Source organism: Phaethon lepturus, unplaced genomic scaffold (assembly GCF_000687285.1).
Source record: "Phaethon lepturus isolate BGI_N335 unplaced genomic scaffold, ASM68728v1 scaffold3611, whole genome shotgun sequence".
NCBI lineage: Eukaryota > Metazoa > Chordata > Aves > Phaethontiformes > Phaethontidae > Phaethon > Phaethon lepturus.
This window is the reverse complement of record NW_010518292.1, coordinates 71,608-93,835: the sequence shown is the minus strand read 5'-3', so window position 1 is coordinate 93,835 and position 22,228 is coordinate 71,608. Positions and strand designations below refer to the sequence as shown.

Sequence of the window (22,228 nt, the reverse complement as noted above, 5' to 3'; positions counted from 1 at the left end):
CCCTACAGTAAACCTGCCCGAGCCCTTAAAAATAACCTAAGCCCTGGGTACCACAAGTAAGGACAGATGATATGGCTCAGATGAAATAAGCAACCTAAATTGGAGCAGAGCCTTGAACAGAACTGCAACATCACGTAAAACTTTGCTAGAGCTTCCTCCTTGTCCGTTCCTTGCCAGAACACAGTCTCAGTCTGTCACTTGACCCAAATCTTAGCCTTTTGTCTGTAATCATCAGCAAACGCACTACATTCATCTCAAAAACATGTAACATTCACTGGGCTCTGGAGCAGTGCTCTTGTTCACCAGATTAATTTGGTTATGATTTAACATTGCACATAAAAGAGAGACTTCACAAGAAACCCAATTCTAACACTCTATATTGAGAGTGTCCAATGCAGCCTTGTGTCCCAGTACTCTTAATACCTGCTTGGGTAGTGCTCAAGTGTCTTTCAGTAAATAAGCAGTGGAAGGGCACTGGTAGATAAATCCAATCCATATGGATGACAGCAGACTAATAAATCAGGAGCTGGGGTTATTTATTTATTTTATGAAGAGAAGTGAAGAGACTGGTGATACCATTTTCCCATCTGAGCTGACAGTGAGGTACCTGATGCCATTCCCTCTGTAGCTGCTGCAGCACAGTCACACAGGGGCCAGACAGGTTGATATGCTAATGCCACGGTACTGGACTACTGTGCACTGAGACAGGTTGAGTGTCCAAGACAATTAAAAAAAAAAAGAAAAAAAAAAGAAAAAAATACAGCTATACATTTGGGTCACGAGTCTAAATGATCATGCTGTGAATTCATTATTATGGAGGCATTTGAAGCTTACCAATCCCCTAGAGTCAGCCATTCCTCTATGAATCCTTCAGTCTAATGCTTGCTCAGAACAAAACAAGGGAATAATAGTTACAAAACAAGAAACAACACAGAAGTGTAGTTTCCAAAAGAAGAACAAGGAAAGCATTGAAACCCTTCAAAATTAAACACCTTGGCACCTTTCGTAAAGCTCTTTTTAGCCAGTAACACAGGTCACATGGATAAAATACCATACCTTTCCTATTCCAGCAGCAGAGATCTAATATTCTAGTGCCCACAGAACCAGCTGCCAAAAAAAAAAAAATCACATTCTTTCCAGCACAATCAGCTTGCAATTCTAAAACCTCTGGATACCACTGTGGATTTCCTCACAGACACTTCTTAGGTTGAGATAAGGTGGGAAGCAATAGTGCTAAAATGTTGTGGGTGAGTTCCTGTTATGAAATTCTTCTGTGCAATTTTGCAAAATCTCACTGGCTGCAGTAAACAGGAAGAAGTTACATCCACGTTACTGGATGTTCACAAAAACACAGAGAATCACCACCCTTTCTTTCTGGCAGCCTTTCCAAAAGCAAAACTCACTCTGGAAGTGATTTTTAAAAAAAAAAAAAAATCTGTACAGCCAAAAAAAGAAATAATTTTTATTTGCTAAGGTTTAAAAATGAACCACAAAATTATCCTACGGCAGGAAAGGAGGAGGTCAGGTTTTTAATCCATGCACTATTATCTTTTTTCTCCCTGTCATATATCACAAAAAAGACTCTCCTCCCTGTGAGCAGTGTTTCAGCCCTGTAAACCTGGCTGGCCACCTCATGCTTGTCTCACACAAGCAAAGAGAGTGATCTTCCTTTTGTACTGAACATTGAAGTGAAAGCCAAGAGCACCTGGGTTCTAATCCCTGTTTCATCAGCAACAATACGGTCTTATTTCTAGCAATATCAAGCGACTGCAGCCCCACTGCTGGCAATGGCTCTGACCTCTAGAAAGGGGGGGCCATAATTTATCTGTTTTAACAGGGTAGACAACTGAGTCATTAATGTTGGCCTGATTAGTATTATCTAAGCAGTAGTTTACCATGTGGTGCTGTTGGGTAAGAAAAGTAGAGAGGCCTGTGCCACCATGGACATGACAAACATCTTGCTGACATTTTGCATGGGGTACAGAACTACAGCATAACTATAAAGAGCATGTTCTGTTCTACTGACTCAGTTAAAACATCGCTGGCAGTTTCAACACAGAGCTGAAAGGCTAACCCACTCCATCGCATACACAAACAGTTTTGATTACATGCAGTCACACCAAATCCATGCAAGTAGCATACAAAACCACAGGACAGGAGCACAGACAGTACGAAGGAACTCGAGCAAATGGTTACGGATAATGACAGCTGTAGAAATAAATACCAGATTAACCATCTTACCTTCACTTTGCTGGCTCCCTGCACTGCCACTACCGTAGCTAAAGCCTGGATCTTGGTATGCTGGTGGAAAACATGGAGGGGGCAGAGGATACTGATATGGGTATCCTTGGCTTAATGGCCAGGGAGCAGCAGGATGTGGAAGTGGAGCAAGGGTATCCTGATCCGAGGCTCCGCTTGAACCATTGTTAAGGTTCAGTGCAGCCATATCTGGAAAAGAGAGAAAAGGTGAAGACTGTGTTCTTAGCTAGGAGCTGACTCCTGCATATTAATAATGGCTGAACACAGCACCTGGTGTGATGAGGGACTACAGGGACTCAGCCTCCAGAGTTCACTCAAAATATCACAGACATCAATATCTACCACTCAGCACCAAGGTACCTTTGCAGCATTTCCATAAGCCAAGGAGGAATCACCCCCATTTTACAGATTGGAAACTGAGTCCGACTGACAAGCAGGAAGTCTGTGGCATCACCAGAAATAAATCCTGCTTTCTTGAGCCTCAGTGCAATGCCTTATTTGATGACTTCATCCTTCTCTTCCAAGTGTTCTAATTGCTTGGTCTAACAGGAAGTGTCAACCACTTGTCATGCAACTTCAGAATAATGGCCTGTTCTGAAATATCCGCCTTTGAAATCCTAGAAGACTCTCCTCTGTGCATCCTGTAAGCACAGAAGAGACAACACACATGGAGCTTTGCCTTTCACAGATGGGGAACTTACTGCCACAGAGGTCTCCAAAGACATAATAGCACTGCTCTGAGAAGGTGATTTTGTTCACAGTGTGCCTGAGGTAGCCATGTTTTAACATGCTGCTGGCATATTTTCTAGCCTCCCGTCGGTCTTTGAAGCCTTCCACGTGTGTGTAAAGCCAGTCAACCACATCTGCTCCTAAAATGAGAATAGGAAGAGAAGACACAGGATCATCTGAGCCAAACTGATCTTTTTTGGTTTTTTCATCTTTACATTATCACCTAGCCCACTAGTACTACTGTGCCAGGTACTGAACGCAAATATATAGCAATCTTGCTGCAAAGAGCTTAAAATGTTATTTTCACAACTCAGCCTAACAGCTAAATTAGTTACCATCAAACATCAATAAAGAAAACAAAGAATTATCTTGCATTTAGCTGAACACTACATTAACAGCGACACCAAATACGCATACAGAAAATGTTATAGTTACACTGTTCAACCCTTTCAGAGTTGCAGTAACAACAATGATTAGGGATTTACAGAACAGAAGTGACTGGGAGAGCCATCTTCCTCAAGAGGCAGATGTTACATTATCAGAAGACCTGGGTTCCAGTATCTTTCTCAGCAAAAAGTAACTACAACCTAGACTGATTAAATGTTAGCACAGTCCAGGTCACAGGACAGTCAGAATCAAAGGTAGACTAGTTGTGGTAATTTTAAATGTAACTGAGATATTTCGTTAAGGTTGCATGGCTGTCTGGAACTGGAATTACAAGGACTGTTGCTCTGCTGAACTTGGGCAGATTGCTAGAGCCACAAGTAGTAGTTACATGGAAAACCTGAGATATAACAAGCAAGGGTTAAGGACCAGCTTTGTGTAGGCATGACAAAACGTGCAGTCCTTTTGGCTGTCCAGGCTCAAACAAGAGCTATTAGTTACTTCCTGTCGCACTTAGAGTTGTTCACAGATACCAAGTCAAGGCAATATAACAGGTCACAGACAGGAAAAAAAAAAGTTCATATAAAGATAGCTTCTTCAGCCTATTTCCAAAAGCCACTGTTTTTTTCCCCAGCATTCCTTTGATCTGCTTACCTATCACTGCATTGGAGATAGTAATTTTTAACCACATCCTGTCCCGAATTTCAAGGCCTGAGTCTGGTAGCTGCATAACCTTCACAATAGTAGCCATGTCACTCTTCACAGTTAGGGGAGATTCTTCTAATTCTAAAAGGAAGAAAGGTTACATGCTTCTTTGAAATGAACCGAGACTGAAAAGAACTTCTCAGCTCCCGATTTGGATGAAGCATTTCAAGACACAGCTTTACCAACAGATGCAAAAAAAGACACAAAGGTTCCCAAATGCACCCTCATGAATGATATAAATCATATCACTCATACTAATTCTTCAGAGATTGTGCTCAGTGCAACCAGTTTAGTCAGTGAGATGCTGAGTCTCTATGTGTCTTGACTTCACAAACCAGCGACAGATCAGCACTGCACTCCTCCAATCCACACTGCATTGAAACTCGCAGAAAAGGAAACTCAAGGAGTTCTGTGACCATTGCTTTCCATTTCAATTTGCCATGAACAATGCCTACCCACCCAACGGTTCAGTGCACTGTAAACTCTCCAAGACAAGGTCTTCTGGCTTGTACTTTAACTTTTGGTTTAATTGTCAGGAATAATACCCATCTGCATGGAGAAAGATGATGACCGTGTCTCAATCAACGTCCATTTGTTTTTTTTAAGATTTGGACATCAGCATAATTGGGGAAAATCAAGATCAGAAAAGAAACCTTCCATCATCAAGATAAAGGCTACAGGTTTCCTTCAAAAAAATCCTTTCCAGGATCCCAATGATGGCAACCTTACAAAGTTAACAAGTCACTTAACTCTGTATTACTTAGTCCTGCATCTTTCTTGCAGAACACTTAAAAAAACTGCTACTCCCAAATGCCTCAGCAGCTGTCATGGGTCTAATCATATTTCCAACACTCTTATGGGCAGAGCTGGCTCAGCAGAGGCTTTATACTTTCCTGGTCAACTTTTATAATAAAACCAGAACAATAGGGCTGAACTGAGATGCCTACCGTAGGAGTTTAGTTCCTTCAGAAACTCCTTCTCTACCATACACAGAGGCAAAGGGGCGTCTAATATTGCAAATCCAGTGGGGTGAATCTGAGTCCAAGAGTCTACCAGCCTTCTTGTGACAGCTGTGCAGAACTCAATCATCCTGTCTATACATAATAAGACTATATTCTTTGGATACAGCACCCAGTCCTCCTTTCTGCTCCCACCTTCTCAGCCCTAGAAAATTCATGTCGAGCATGCATGTCCTGTGTTTACAGTTCAGACCCTTCTCCATCAGGAATTCAGAAATCCTCCTCTCTTCCCTTCTCCCAGCTCCCCATATTACCCACCTTTTAAAAGCACAAGGGAACCAATTTTGTCCTTTTTCAGCAGTCCAAAATTTTGATAAAAGGTACAAACATGAAACAATGAAAACTGAAAATGCTTCTTTCCATATGTGCACACTGCTAATATGCATGAAAAAGTCACAGACCATCTATGCATGCAGTTTCAAATACAAGTTTGAATAAACACTAAAATTTGCTTTTGCTTTATGTTAGTTTGGTTAGTGGCAAAAAGCAACATGTTTGTTTGGGGGGAAAAAAAACCAGCAAACTGATATTCAAATGAAGTATGTGGGGAGCAATAAATTCTATTTTCTTGGAGACCTGCGATCTGCATATCAAGAACAACAGTGGCCAAGTGATCACCAATATTTTCTGAGCCTGTAGAGATATGATGCTATAGAACAAGTAGCTGTAGAAATACAAAAAATTCTAAGATGCATCTAAAATGCACCCACTTTGGTCTAAACTCAGTCAACTGTGGACCTGACTGCCTGACCACCTGTACAGGCATGTGCAAATCTGAGGAACAGCACAGAAAGTAACACCTTTATGGGGAACCAGATCTACCACAAAGCTCTTTCTCAGGGCTTTGGTTATTGGTTTTGAGTGGTGTTTTTTTCCTGTTAGCAGATTCTGATAATAAAAGAGGTGCATGCTCCAGGAAAATGAAGTCCTATCACATGTAATACCACCACTATCCTTATTTGAGTAACGAAGTACACATTTTCCCAAACAAGAAGGCCCCAGGAAATTATGCAGTACCTCAGGCTGAATACTATTAAGCAGAAACAGTTTGAAGTCTCAATTCAAAATCCTCTGAAGTCCATGCAAGAGAAAAAGAGAACTTTCCAACAATGTCAGTGGACTGCATTTTGAAACAGCAAGACTTTCAAGAAACACTGAAACACTTGAAGTTAATCTCATGGAATGGGACAGCACTACTTTGCAGAGAGGGGTCCTGCAGTGGCAGAACAGGGGCTGGAAAAATCTACCGTTAGCAGAGCAAACGAGGAGCAGAGTTTGCACTGACTGAGGCAGCGAGTCCAACACTCACAAATCACTCTGAGAGAATATTCTCCTGCATCAGCCAGAACACTGCTGGAGAACAAGATACTTCTTAAAGGGATAATGACTATGAAACACCTCAGTCTGCCTTGATTTGCATAGTCCTGTTTTTGAAGAAACGCACTTGAGAAAATAAAGAGCTAACAGAATAATTCCTACTGTGTGGTGGTGATTTGTATGGCCCCAAAATCTCAGCTACTTTAATCACTAGCACCGATGTGATGGTGGCTGTGCAAATGCTTCAGATATCAGAACTTCATTTTTGATCCAGAGGCTAGAGAGCAAAGGAATGCTAGTCAGAAGGAAAGCCATTATTCAGTCCATTTACATGATCCTGGCCTTGCTATAAAAACAGGGTAAAACAACAGACTTTCACAATACTTAAAACATGGAACCATGAAACAGACTTGTCTAAGATGACTCCATTAATTCACTGCTTCCACTCTTACAGCCATATACTGTAGAACAGGTATTGTATTTGCTTCAAATACCAGTGACTCTAGCCTCAGAGGAACTGAAACAGAGAATCTTGCACTGGAACACGACGAGTTAGAAAGCCCCGTTTTGCATGAAGCAATTCGTTCTTTGAGATGTCAATGCACAGTCTCTCCTCCTCCATTCCTCCCCAACTTTGTCCTTCCTGGCAAAGAGGTTCACACGTCAAGTGCTCTTTGTACTTAGGGCCCTGAGGTGCTGCCTGCCATGTTTGGGGTGGGTAACAGGACTGAACTGAAGGAAGGTGTGTTAAGCAAAAGATGACAATAAAGGTCAGAGGTACTCCCCATTTTCTTGAATTCAGGAAAGGAAATATTGTAAGTCACTGGCATAGAAATGAGAAGCTGTCTCCAGAAACATGGTTCTGCTCCCAAATAACCTTTATTTTAATAGAATGATTGAGAGGGCATCTGCGTTCCACACTTCCTAATCACATCACTATATATCAAGGCACACGATACATGAATAGTTCAAGAGGAATGCAGAGTAACAGACTCTTGTTGTTTGACAGCAATCAGCAGATACATTTGATTACAGCAATCTTTAGTACCTGTAAGGCCAAAAACACATTTAAAGATAAAGCAGTCATCAGGTAAGTGGTTCACTTGCTTTCTACTGTGGATGTATTTCCCCTTCAGTGGTGCTGCCTGCTACCTAAAGAGGCACTGAGCTACTACACCTACAAATAACCGCCTTTTCAATTCAAGATGAGGTGTAATTCCAGGAACTATGTGCTAATAAAATCTGAGAGTATAAAAAAGTATAAAAGAAGGCTATGCGAGTGTCAGTGGAAGACTTCCTAAATGATACACTAACATTATTATCCAGTGACATCTATCTGAAGTAAATTATTTAAATTTATTAAAAAACAGTCAAATGCAAGGAGGAAGCTCTCACATTCATCTGAGGGGATAAAGTTGGAGGTCTGCCTTGTAACTTTAAAAGGGACCTGCAGCCACCTCTTCCTGAATGTGAACCCTGGCAAAACACCACTACATTAAATTCTGACCTTTGGAAAAATGTTTCATGCTCCCCATAATAGAATGACAAATTTAAGAAAGCATTCAAGAGTTCTGTGGCGACTGTCGTTTTCATCGTGCTTGTGGCTGGGGTCGGTTTTGCGCACAGCTCTGCACTGCTGGCCCCGAGCAGAAGACACCTGCCCTGTACTGGCCGCAGTGTGACTTACTTTCCGAATCGGGAATTGAGCTTGTTAGTGAGGAGCTGGTAGATGTGGTGATGCTCATGGAGGGGCTCATACCGTAACGGGGGTACGCTCCCGTCATGGCTGTGGTATGAGAGATCCACGCTGCAGGGTCAATTGGCCTCACTGGTTCAGCTGCAAAACAACCAGAAAGGGAGAAAAAGACAAATTGAATCATATTTGCAGTAAGCACTAATAACTAGAGTAAGAAGGAATTTTTTGGGGTGCACAAGTCCTTTCCATTCTGATAGAATCATAGAATGGTTTGGGTTGGAAGGGACCTTAAAGATCATCTAGTTCCAACCCCCCTGCCTTGGGCAGGGACACCTTCCATTAGATCAGGTTGCTCAACACTGGTCTTGAACACTTCCAGGGATGGGCATCCACAATTTCTTTGGGCAACCCATTTCACTGTGTCACCACCTCCATAGCGAAGAATTTCTTCCTTATATCTAACCTAAATCTACCCTCTTTCAGTTTACAGCCATTACCCCATGTCCTGTCAGTACATGCCCTTGTAAAAAGTCCCCCTCCTGCTTTCTCATGGGCCCCCTCCAGGTAGGTACTGGAAGGCTGCTAGGTGGTCTCCCTGGATAGTACAACTGACATAGCCCCAGCACGAGGGAACAAAAAGCACCTTGCCAGAAGTAGCTGGTTTTCTCTAGCAATTGCCGCACCAGCCTCGTAAGATAAAACCATGACACTCCTGTTCCTGTAACTGTGGTAGGAGTGAAATATTTCCACTTGTGGGAAAGAAGCTACCAGTCCAGTAATAATATTTCACTATTATTCTATACAGTGAGATAAAGATTCTCATTTTGCTATGATGTACTAACATGCTACCAGTACTACCAAATGCTTTGCTCCAGCTGATGGGAAGATCTCTCCCTACTTCTAAGGGTCTTGGATCCAAAATAAGCACTCAGACAAAACGTGAATCTTCTGCCAAAGGTGAATCAGAACAGCAACTTTAGAGCTTTATATGTGCAGAAATGAGGCATCATGGAATTCCCCTCTCAGTGTTTTCAGCAGCCATAATGAAACTTTTTAGGACTGGAATAGCCTTTCAAAATAAATAGACAAGACATATAAAGACCATTTGAAAAGACTTGTGTCAGAGAACAGTGAAAATTACACTCAGACCTTAAGAAGAGCCACATAGCAAGTAATTTTTAAAGCTGGGAATAAAATTCAATTTTCCCCATACTCTGGATTACTGCTTTTCTTCTGAATTATAGTGGCTGTTGTTCCATCGCCTTAAAACCAGAAATTATGTAAAAGAACTCTGCCTGTGTTAGGTATTTCCTCAAAATATCCCACACATTATTGCAACCAGTTTAGCCTACAACAGATATACCGCTGTTAGCCTTGGATAATAATGGATGCATCTTTCTTGAACAAAGGACAAACTGATACACAAGCTCTCCCTGCAGCAAATCTGAAATATGTGATTTGTGGGATTTTTCTTTTGATTATGCTGGTTTTCCTAAGGACCTCACTGAGTGAGCTCCTGTAGTCTGCATGAGTCTATTGCATTAATTTCAACGGACAATGCTGTCGTCATCTTCTTAGAAGGACTGGTAACAAGCTGGTTTCAGTATTATAAGCAGAGCACTCACCAGCAGGAGGCAGCTGTGTTTGTCACATTAGCACAGATCTTTTATAGCTATTGAAAGGTTTATTAAGACAGGTGTTTAAAACTAGATAATAGAGGTTTTATATATATTAAAAAATGTTGTTTGCCTCAAATTTTAAAAATACTGTTTAAATTCTTTCTACGAAGCGTACAAATGACAAAATGAGGCTTTTTAACACTTAAGTATAGTTATCCTCCAAACTTCCTAGCAATTGAATGGTTAAGATCACGAGGATATACCCAACAAAAGGTTAAGAGCTCAATACAAAGCCACGTAAATCAAAAGAAAAACTCCCATGAATACAGTGGGCACTGGAGTCTCAGAAAGAGTATCTTAAGCCCCTGCCTCCCAAAACAAAAAGCAAACAAACAATGCAACCAAACTTAAAAGAATCAAACTTGTAAGGAACAGAAATCTGTTAGATGCCGAAGTAGCTGAAAATAGCCTAGACCTTGAAGGCTCCACAGGAACCCAGCAAAGAGCACAAATATGTACTCACCCCTGGGGATGGTGAAATAACTCCTGGGAGTAGGGTCCCAGCATTTGGCTACTGTTAGGCTGATAGGTCTACGAAGAAAGAAAACAAGTAAGGGTGACAACTTTCCCTACAGAAGTGGTAGCTGCTACTATGAACTCTTTGGAACAAATTTACTCCTATCCAACAGTTGTAAAGCACATCTGAGCATGCTTTTGAGAAGCTTGTCAAAGTATTTCCTGTATGAACCAGTATCGGAATGTTTCTGGTTTTGCACAGATCATGAGCACTATTGGTGTGAGCACTGTTGAACGATCAGCTCTTGAGATACTAAAACACTCATTGTATAAACAAATAGTGCTACTGAAACCAGCCAACTCCCAGTTTGTGTTGGTTTTGGCTGGTACATTGGAACCAGTCTCACCTATTCATCATTTACACCGAGAAGTTCAGAATTGACATCAGCAGTCACAGGGGTTACTTATTTAGATCAAAATGTTGATTTCTCTGAGGTTTGCCCAACACCTATAACTACATATGGGGGATAAGTAGCAAGAGGTTTTGTAATATGCTCACCCTGGTTTGGAGACTATTTCCCGTAAAACCCGTACTGCATCATCATTGCTCATGTTCTCAAAATTGACATCATTGACCTGAAACATTGCAAAAAGTAAAGGTCAGGCTTTGCAACAGGAAAGTTAAAGACTTTTTAATTATTTGTTTCCAAATTTATTTGCCTTGTAACTGTTTCCATTCCTTTGAGCAGCTGCAGAAATATTTTTTCTCAGAGCACATCAACTATCCAGCAGAGTTCACAAAGAATTACAGATTTAAGTGAGAATAGTTTTTGTGACATATTTCTCTGAGTATGAATGAATTCTATCAGCCCATTACTAAGTCCATGGATCTGGTGGGATCACTGAGCTGAGCCACCAACGTACAAGCCTGCAGCACGTATTTTTGGACATGGACCAACCTGTAGAAGCATGTCTCCTGGTTCAATCCGGCCATCTGCTGCCACAGCCCCTCCTTTCATAATAGAGCCAATGTATATGCCACCATCACCCCGGTCATTGCTCTGTCCTACAATGCTGATTCCCAGGAAGTTATACTTTTCTATACAGATAGAAAGTGGAGGGTTGGGGGGAAAAAAGCAAACAAGGTGATTGGAATGATAGTAAAGAGCTAACACCAGGCTACTTCAGTCTTGAAAAATCAGTTCTCTCAACTCATCAGCTGGGCCACATTTGACTAACAATTATCTCAGGTTACCCTATTGGCATATGTCTGCCTGGCACGTTCAGGGAAAGGCAGCAAGGAAATGCTGCTAAAGATATTATTTTTTCACATAGGACACTGAAAAGTTAACATTCAAAAAATCAGCAAGAGAAACAACATTGAAAAGACATGTCTACACCTAGAAATTAGGTACCTGATCAGCATTAGGCAATGATTTTTCCACACGTCACAGTGGCAGGAAGAATTTGGTGCTACTGAAAGGTGCTGAATTGGCAGTCCTGCACATTTCTATCTGGCTAAACAACAAAACACAGGAGCAGCAGAAATGCAAACCGCCGGTGCCCTTCTACTCTTGCTCCTAACAATGTCTGACACCTTACCATTCCTAGAAATAAGAGCAGAACTCCATATCCTGGAGTTCCAGCTCCTTCCCTCAGCTTCTCAGAAAGAATACCGATCTGCTTGTGCAAATGGCTCAGAACTATCCAGTACTAGGAATCCAGGCACAGTCAACAGAGCAGCAACTCTCAGCTGCCATTCTCTTTAGTTCAACTGGCATCCTTTCAAATCAAGGAACTTTCTGCTGGCTCCAAAGGATACTACACCATGACAAAATACCTCTGTATCACTTGAAAATCATCATAAAAAACATTGCTTATCCTCTTACCCATGTTGAGTGTGACCGTGATGATATTTAGGGACATGGTAGAATCAGTGATGCTGCTGAACGAAGACGACTGCAAAATACAACAGAAAATTCTCAAGGTTTTAAATGGCTCAGAATAAGACCATAAAAATAACTATTGAGGATTCATTCATTGGGAACTGATTAATAGGTTTCCATTTGAAAGGCATCCAGAAATCACTGTGGCCTCCTCAAAATTACTCTTCATTTAGAATCTGTAAGGAAAAAAAATCTGAACACAAGCGGCACTTTCTCCAAATATTTGTTTACAAAGCACACAGAGCAAGTTCCTATATTGAGGTTTCTCAACCGAACTTCACATTGAATCATTTCTGCTTTTTGACTACATGATGGACAGGCAGACATTTAAACACTAAAGCACCCAGTGTAGTGTGAATTATTACATCCACAGCTCCTCCCTAAAAAGGTGTGAACAACACATGATCCTTCAGGAAGTGAGAAGACAGATACTCCCCCCGCAGTGAAATACAAATGTTCTTATCAAATATTTTCTATACATTACTCCAGTTCTTGTGATAAAATGTATGCATACTCATTCTTTAATCTGTGAAGACTCATATTTATAGGAGAACAAAACGGTTCTTTCAAGAAGTATGTCATTTGGACCATCTTCATTCTGCTACCATAGGACTAGCATAGAAAAGGGCAAAAGATTTGCAATTTCCTATAAACGTAGATTTCTCCTCTCAGCAGAATGCAAGTCTCAGCAGTTTATACATCGGATGTCTAACACCACAGACACCCGTTGCCCACATCAGCTGGTAGCCTAGTGGAGGTTCTCCTGCAGAAGCTGGTCTTGAAAGAGACAAGAAGAAATGTGATCACCTAACAGTAAAAGCAGAAAGGGAGAGGAGAAAAAGAGTCTTGACCCTAGTGCTGCAGAACTTCAAACGTTAGAGATTTAGTCCAGGGTAGATTGGAGCCAAAGGGAGCTTTTCCAATGAATCCAACAGGGCACAGATCTGTTCTGGATCCCTTCCTAATTTACATGCTACACTCAAAATCACTGTTCACCTCCTTGGAAAATTATGATGCCAACCTTACCCTGTCAATCTGCCGCATCCTTTGTTTCCTCCTCCTGCGTTTATGCTTCCGTATGAGCCGGGATGAAGTACTTTGCTCAGTGGAGCTACTCAACCTGAGGGAAATTGAGAGCAAATGTCAACTCTGTAAAGCTGAGCCATTTGCATTTCTCTGCACCCTGCCAAAAAAAAAGGCTGATTCCTACAAATGCAGGAGAGAGTAAATCATATAGACACCATCAGCTAGCTTACAGTATATTGCTCTGTTTGTTGCTGAATTGCTGCTCAATCCCAATGTGTGCTGTACCTTAGCTTCTGCCTAGGAGCACAGAGAAGATACCAGCTAAACCACAGCATGGATTACAGAGTATAATTTACTGTCTTGCTTTCTTTTGGGAGCAAGACTGAATGCAACCCGCATCTCAACAGGCATTATCCTGTTTTAACCATCCAAAGGTCAGAGGTAGCCATCTTCCACTATTTTAAAGGTGGTCCCGACTCCAGTCTCATCAAAGAAAAATGCACACTATAAGAACAGCTGTACATTAAAGAACAATTTTAATCTCTGCTCTGAGACAACAGACAACATGGAGAAACTCTTAATATTAATTTTTGTGAGTCTTGTCACGGTGCTGTTATTTTCTTCTGCTGCTATCTACGCTGTTAACAGGAACTTAAAGTTGGGGCTTGAATTCAATGAAATAAAGTAGCAATTGATAATAGCTACTACCAAATACTGACAGAGGAATAATGAATATGATTTACCTTTACATATTCTGTTAGGTTTATTTTGCTGTGGGGTTTTTTTTTTTCTGGCTCTTCAAACTTGCAGAACCTAAATGTGCCACATTCTACATAGAACTCCTTAAGATCCCCCTAAGACTTAGGAAAGATAATCATTCTCATTTTACAGATAGTGGACTGAAACACAGAAAGAGATAAATGGATTTGCCCAAATTAATTTCAGAAGCCTGGAACAAAGCCTAAATTTCAGAGATACCAGTGTAACACCACAGAGACATCTCTCCTCTATATACTATGTTAAGAATGGCAAAAAGACTAAGTAATGCTCCATCATTAACCAAGGTTTAAAAAAATCCAACCCTATACAACACAAGTAATTGAACTGGCACTGTCACAAAGAAAACAGTGCCGGTCTTTTTCCCCAGTCTCCATGTCCCTGTCTTCAAAGCGCTAGCCACGTGCAGGAATGCTAGAATACCTCAAGCAAAACTTGATACCAGCAACCTCAAAAGGGAGGTTGTTGTCATTAGATTACAACCCACCACACCGGGAAACCCATCTTGCATAAAGTAGGTGTATTTTAGCCATGCGTACTGAGCTGAATATTACAGATGATGGAATTGCTCAGAGGGCGTGAATCTCTTAACATTCTTTTGAGTTCGCAAAACTATTTCAGGCATGTTAACCTCACACACTCCTTTTTCCCCTCCCAGCACGGCAAATTAATTTAAAGAGCCAAGAGGTGATATTTTCAAAAGAGATCAAAAATATGATAATTCTCGATCTGTGGAAACAGCTTACAGCACCTGGTTTTCTGAGGCTTTACCTTTGCAACAGCAAAAATAAAGAGGTCTCTCAGATGCAGGGCTCCCCAAATTTGACCTCAATATTCACCACTCTTTTTGAAAGCACGCTCAAAGATTGACACAAAAACCTTCTCTTACATTTTACTACCAATACTCTCCCTCTTCCTATTTCCTCTCCAATTTCATTCCCCTCCTCTTGTCTCCCGGAACGTCTCATTAGTAGGACTCAGCTAAAATTTTCCAGCACACAACAGTTTATGAGAACCTGAAGAAATGCCAAGCACATTGCTCACATCACAGTGAACCTGCCTGCTCTTGGACAAGGGTAACAAAAAGAAAAGGGGCAAAAGACTGGGGAAGCTTTTCTGCATGAGCACAAGTCAAGCAACACAATACCTTCAACAGCTATGAGAGAGAAGCGAGTGCCCTTCTTCCACTGGGTAGAGTATGAATTCAGCACTCCAATCTGCAAAGAAATCCCGTTCACAGGCTCTATTCCCTGCTGCAGACAGAACGCAAGGGTGTGAAAGCCCTGCTCTTTCACATGATGAGGCAAGACCTTCCACTAGTTTTGGAGACAGCTGAGCTAGTCCATAACAGCAAGGACAAACCCTTAAAATTTTATGTGTCCTTTTGGCTACTATAATCACACTTCAAAGACATTCACAGCATCTAGGCTATTGATTTTCATTGTTTACCCACATATTTCACCTACTGCCATACCATCTTTTATGGCTTTATCCCAATGTGTATCACTTAAGCAGTATACAGTACTTCCTGTCTCCAACTTTTTTAGAATGGCATCCTCTAATAGTTATTGTGGATAAAGAGAATTCATTAAATTCATACACATAATTTAATTTATTCATTTTTTCCATTACTATGTCTCTGAAATGGGTAATGCCTCTGGCTAACATTGCCTACTGTAAAAAAAATTCTAAGTTAGCAATGTTCATATAGCAGAGAAAGAAAATGGAGATAAAAATTATACTGAAAGCCACACCTGCCTACAGCAGGAGATCACGATGGGAATTCACCCAGTAGCAAAGTTCTTCCTCTACTTTCCAGACAATAGTCATTTTATCTGGATAGCAAGTTATGGAAACGAGGGACAGGAACAGTAGAGTTTCAGCAGACAGTCCACTGAATTTCTTTGTCTCAAGCAGCCTTGGCAATAATCCAGTGCTGTTTCATGGCACTTCTTAGGTACATCCTAAGAAGTATGCAACTTAAAAGTACCTTCCAATGTATGTTAGTATACTGCCTCAGTCAGTATTTTTCCTGATTACATACAGCACATAAGATCTGCTGACTGCCACAGTTGACTGGCTATGACAACTTCTTCCTCCTGCTCTAGTGCACATCAATATGGTGTTGCTCAGAAAAACAAAGAACGACTAATTCCAGCATTTAGTCTGATTTTCTAAAATTGGACAGGACAAAAATACCTTTTGCTACCACTGAGTGTAGCTAGAAAACAGGATTGCTCTCTGACTCTGAGTCCTTAGAAGGGATATTTTAATCTACCATCAAGTACAGGACACAAAAATATTTTCATTACTGTCTTTACAGAGATACAGTAGGGATGAATCCAAAAGATAGACTTTTCTTCTTTTTTTTCCAGTCCAAGTACACCACAGAAAGACAGACAGAGCAACAGCTGAGGTGATGAAGGTGTGAACAATTAGCTTATGCTGATATCAGCATCTTGTTCCTTCTTCACTTTTGCCCTCCCTATTTACTTCGGCAACTTGGGATGAGACTACTTTGGAAAATTCATTCAATTTCAACACGTGATCAAAAGTTTAGATTCCTCTGCAAGCTGTGAACATTTTGGATTTTTCTTTTAAATTAAACCAGCAAAACCAGAGTTTATTGGCAAATGTCTGAACTTCTGTTACCAGATGATAATACATGAGAAGTGAAGTTGTTCTATTCTGTGGTCATTTTTTCATTCTACACAGCATTAGACTGGAATAACGGAAATCAATTCCTTAGAAAAGCCACAGTTCAGGTTTAGTTCAAGAGGACAGACAATATTTCAAAGAAGTAAATTCTTGAGCTAAAACAGCCTCTCACATTAGTTGCACAAAATTGATGATCAGAAGGCACTGCAGAAACATTTTCGTGTGCTTATACATTGGCTTCTATACAGACAAACATTAGAAAATGTTACTTATTACATAAATTAAGAGCTTGCTCAAGTTAGTTTTTTCATCCCTTCTTGGGGAAAGCTGGACAACGACTTAAGTTGCCTTAATAAGCCTATGTGTAAGTAGAAGGCATGACAGCTTGCTCCAGCAAGACTTCCACACCGTGTGAAAGCACATTTGTAAACATCAGGTTTCACAGTCTCTGCAATTTCTTAAAAAGGAGTCAAGCCTCTATTTTCATGTAGCCATGGTACACTTCATTATCTCTTGTAATGTCTTTTAAATCTGTAGCCTTAATGTATCCTTGCTGAATCATTCATAAACACTGCATATCTCATGTTCTAGGAGTATCTGGATGTTAAATAGCAGCTCAAATGTATTCTAGTGAGGAGTAATATTTTGATCTCTGAAGTATCCCCAGAAATGAGTAAAAGTTATTACTACAATTTGATGAGCAAAACAAGATGGTATATTTGAGCTTTCAGGAAAAATAAAGTGCAAAGATGAAAAACAAATCTGGAATCGTAACTACCAATTGCTACTGGCCAAAATCCTGACTGCACTTATAACAGAATGTCTAATAAATCCCACAGAAGAGATTTTTAAAAAGAATAATAATAATTTGTCCAATCTACATTCCCCAAAGGAAGGGAAAAAAGTAACAATTTGTTAAAGACAGCTTATCTATATAGTTTAAAAAGAACTAATGTTTATTTCTTAAATGAGAAATAAACGTAATCAAATTTTTTTTGCAGTGAATTACTTTAGTTCCATTAAACTGGGAATACTAATTGCAAGTTGCTGACAATAACCCTACAGCTACAGATGTCATATCTGCTAGACCTTTATTTGCTTAACAGAAGACAGAAACAAGACTTTTACTGTAAAGTTTACCCTGAGCTCCCTACATCAATCCGTACGAAAAATACCACCTATTACCTACAAATAACACTAATGTTCAATTATATCATATTTTGAAAAGAAAGGAAATAAGTTATTGCACTCACAGTACTTGAAGGGTTCTGTACTGTCCTGTAATATTTGTGAACAAATTAATTGACTGAAAAAAATAATTATTCTTTTTCTCTAACTAAATGCAACAGAACTTCCTTGGACTGGAGATTAACCAACTCCGCTGCACTGCTCCAGGTTAAAAATACAATAAACCAATGTCCAACACACTGTTAGAAAAGCATCCTCAACCTTACAAACTCTTCCCTTCCAAGACAGTAACATCCTCTACATTCGACTTCTTCTCTCAGTGACCTCCTCCACATACAATCTCCTTTACAATGCAGGTTCTTACACCAGAGTTCATCAGCTGCTATTAAAGAAACTTACCCCCTCCAACCTCTCTTTCCCCAGGCCGCTGTCTCCAGCAGATCTGGAGCATGCTCGATTTTCTATTTGGCTGTATTTTCCTCTAAAGAAAACTTCTCCCTGCCAGCACAATCCCTCATCTGCTCGAGAACATCATCACCGTAACACAACAGCATACCTTGGAGCATTCCATTTAGTCGTTCTTCCTGACTAGCTGGCCTGGCAGCTATTATGTATGCCAAAAGCTTCTGCCCTAGCCTAGAAAGGAAAAGGCCTGCACAGCAGCTTCGAAGAGTCTCTTTCTTCTCAGGTCAGACACAGGAAGCTTTACTTTATTAATATAGAAAGATTCAGCTGGGTCTAGTATAATGTGCTTCAGTGGCCACCCTGACTGTGCTAATCCTGCCCTACCGCATATATTGGTGCCATGGAAATGATTAATTTATTTACAAGAAACAAAATCAGCTGCAGGGTTGTTGTTGTTTTTGTGAGCTTGATTTTTCAGGGAGGGAAGGAGGGTTAGAAGCCCTAAAGGCTTTAGGATGGCTTAGAGCACATTCAGGTTAACTACTGATCTTGCCAACCCTTTATGCACATGAATACCCAAGTGAAGTACAAAGCATCCAGAAGGCTAATTTTCTGTATCTTCAGGTGCTGGCAACTTCACTGTAACTGCAAAATAAGTTCTTGAAACTAATTCAGGACCAAATCTTAAATGTTTATTTAGTTACCCTTTAAAGCCTTTGGAAACACCCAGCCTTTACATAGAATTTGAAGAAAATGCTGTTCTTCAACAGGTTTCTAAGCTATGACTAACTGCAAGACTAAATAGATCCACTGAGTTCAATAAGCTAATAATCTGTTTGTAAACATAGCAAATGTTTAAGTGTCTCCAGGACTACTTGTTCTTTGCTGTTTCCATTCTAACTAGAATTTAAGAATATCACGTTGCACCTTATTTGTTTTCACTACAGATCTCTATGAACCACCAGAGATCTGTAATCTTCTTGTTCTCTGACAATTAATAGATATCTGTAATGGGTTTTCATAGCTCATTTGGATGAATAACAGCTCTAGAGACAGTGTTCAGAGAACGCTGTCACTGCAGCCAGAAAAGGGAAAAATGTTAGTTTTGATTGATTTTATATGTTTAAAAATAGGCATTTTGAATCAGAGAAATGTATTGGTTTATCAACCTTTTACAGAACATAACAAGGATGTCTTGAAATGGAGAGCTTTTTGCAAAAAGCAAGGAATAATTCACATTCTCACTGTCTGCACAAAAAGAAAAAAAAATTAAGAAGTCGTAAATATATGGCAATGCAGCCTGCCTTTACAATAACATTAACTTTGATGAATTTCTGTACTGCTCATAGGTCTCAGACTATGCAATTACATAGGAATTCCTTTACAATTCAGCTTTAGTGAAGTGTATACTTATTAGGAATCTATGCTAAAGGTATTTTGTTACAATAATCACACCATTACTTCATAAATAGGTAGACAGTTGCCCATTGCTTTGATTTTAAAATGTGATCATTCTTGTTATTAGAAGGAAAAAACAGGAACAGAATTTTTCTCTTAATTGGAACAGTGGCTATAGGCAGCTTGGATAGTGACCCCAGTAACTCAGCTTGTTTCTCAAAGCAGTGATTATATACAGCATAATGTTACTGACAAATTACCAGTGCTCAAATCATATGTAGCAGAAAAAAAAAAAAAAGAAAAAAAAGGGAAGAAAAAAAGAAAAAAGATCGAAATCTTCTCACTTCACCAGTCAGCTCAGAAATACAGTCAAGTGGCTGGGTAACAGATACAAACAGTATTTAACAGCTGAGTGACTATGTCAATGCCCTACCTGCTTGTGTTGTCATCATCATCAGAGTCAATGAAGCTGCTGGATTCCAGCTCACTACTCATTATGGTAGAAGAGCTGTCATAACCAGGAGGGTGCTCACGGTGTCTGTCCAGTTTCGGATGGCCATTGATCCGAGGGACTGTAAAAACAAAATAAATGGACTATTACTAGGCAAAGAGGAAGAGCAAGGAAGACGTGGCAACTGTGAGTGGCGTGACATTCACACTGACAGCTGCAGACAACTCTGCAGGAGGATCCTTATGCCAAAACCAAGCTCTTTGCAGAACCTGATTTCATGCAACAGCTGGAAAGCCTACTGCCCTGGCTGGCCTGCCTGCCTGCCTACCTACCTTTTTGCTAACTTTTTCATTTGTCTATGGCTCAGTTCATGGGCAAGGCATAAACGTATTGAGGAAGAAGTAGTAGGCATGATCAAGTACTATAATAGTATATTCATCAATTAGACTGGCCATGAGAAGTTGATGTCAATAGGAAGGTACATATGAAGATCTTGGAAAAGCAGCAGACAACACAATTTGAGTTTGGTATGGATAGGCCCAGCAACACAAAAAACATTAAACAACATTCCTTGATGAATTCTATTAATATCTCATCCATAAAACCACCTTTCCCTCGATCTGTGCTACACATTCCTGTCCCCCTACCTACAACACATTTTCTGGGCAGTACAACCATATCAAAGTCACATTGTCTTGACCATTCCACATGCACAAGATGCTTCATGACAATTTCTTATTAATCCCTGGCTGTGCAAACGTTGTCAGACACACAAACATTCCTGTAGATAATCTCCTTGGTTAGAATGCCATTTACTTAAAGGCAGCAGCGGTTCATCTTTTTCTAGAGGAATTTTATGGATTTTCCTCTGCAAACTCCTCTGCCTGCTTCCTTTCCGGATCTCTCATTAGAAGACCCATAATCTGTAAATGCTCTATTTTGCTAAGAACGCTTCTTTCCCTGAAACAAGAAAGGCTCAGCTTGATAAGGCACCTGGTCAAAAAATTAACATAACAGGTTTCAAAGACAGATTGATATTTTAAAACACACTCTGCAAACTCACAATTCCTTCCCAGCTCCAAGGGATCTGCTCTTCAATGACAGAATAGAAAACCTTCATAAAGGAGGAATGTCTGCAGTAGGAATTATACATGATGCTGTGCAACTGTACACACTGAAAGTTAACTGACAGTTCTTGCAAACTATTAAAGTAACATGGTTTGAAAAACCAAGAGTCACCCTAAATACCTGCTGTGAAGTTCACTATGGCTAGCTTTCAATCCTCTGTTCCAAATTGCTCATCAGTGAAATAAAAGAACTGATTAGTTTTCTTCCTGCCTAAGGAACATGGGCCTAATTATTTATGTCCATAAAGGGTTTTAAGAGATTCAATAAAAGGTAACAGACTTACAGAAGATCTCAATTTTTTATACATATATCTAACCAATTCATGTCTGCAAAGTGAAATGATTGAAGCATAAAGCTGTAACAAATTCTCCTGTTATGTCACTTCCACATCCTGTTTGATCACCCAGCTTCTAGGCACATCTATAGGCCTGCAAAATGGCTGTGAAAACATTTAAACTGGATACCCAAGAAGACCAAATCTTCTTTCAAGTCACAGAGCAAAAAAAAAAAGCTCCTTCCCTCCTGCAGTAGCAGTGAGCTTTGGTTTGAAGAGAAACTGAACAGTAGAATCCCTTCATCTCCCTTCTTTGAACTGATACTTGTTTTTCATCTTGCCATATGCTGAAGAGCAGTTGAGATTATATCATTTACTTAACCCTTGAATCCTCTTCTGAAACTAGCACATACTAGTAATAATGATCCAGGGACTGACTGCTGTCCTCTAGGAACTGCCTCGAAGTCAAAGGCTGTGTAGTGTTAAAAAAATGAAGTTTGTCAGGTTTCGGTTTCAGGCTTTGCCTCCAGAGCTCCCTACTCCTAGCATTTCCATCTCTCACTTCCCCATGCGTAAAATCAAGACACAATAGCATCTGCCACAACTTTTTAGACTGCACATTCTACAATATAGAAAGCTTCTCCTCCCATAATTTGGTCATCACAACTACCATAATGTGCACCCAGTATTGGGTGGTAACACTGTATGTCACTGAAAAACAATTAATGAGCTT

The 22,228-nt window shown here is 40.2% G+C and overlaps 1 protein-coding gene across 1 annotated transcript in view; it reads right to left on the bottom strand.

Annotated features, from left to right (window-relative positions):
• The window catches only part of DVL1 (dishevelled segment polarity protein 1), a gene marked incomplete at its 5' end in the record, with an annotated part of 58,214 nt that overhangs the window by 3,174 nt on the left and 32,812 nt on the right, over window positions 1–22,228 (bottom strand). Inside the window, 10 exons of the mRNA XM_010296659.1 lie at window positions 2,242–2,448; window positions 2,961–3,128; window positions 4,027–4,158; window positions 8,101–8,250; window positions 10,252–10,319; window positions 10,804–10,880; window positions 11,204–11,343; window positions 12,134–12,203; window positions 13,217–13,310; window positions 20,076–20,214. Of these exons, the coding sequence (XP_010294961.1) occupies window positions 2,242–2,448; window positions 2,961–3,128; window positions 4,027–4,158; window positions 8,101–8,250; window positions 10,252–10,319; window positions 10,804–10,880; window positions 11,204–11,343; window positions 12,134–12,203; window positions 13,217–13,310; window positions 20,076–20,214 (1,245 nt within the window). The remainder of the gene's footprint in view (window positions 1–2,241; window positions 2,449–2,960; window positions 3,129–4,026; window positions 4,159–8,100; window positions 8,251–10,251; window positions 10,320–10,803; window positions 10,881–11,203; window positions 11,344–12,133; window positions 12,204–13,216; window positions 13,311–20,075; window positions 20,215–22,228) is intronic.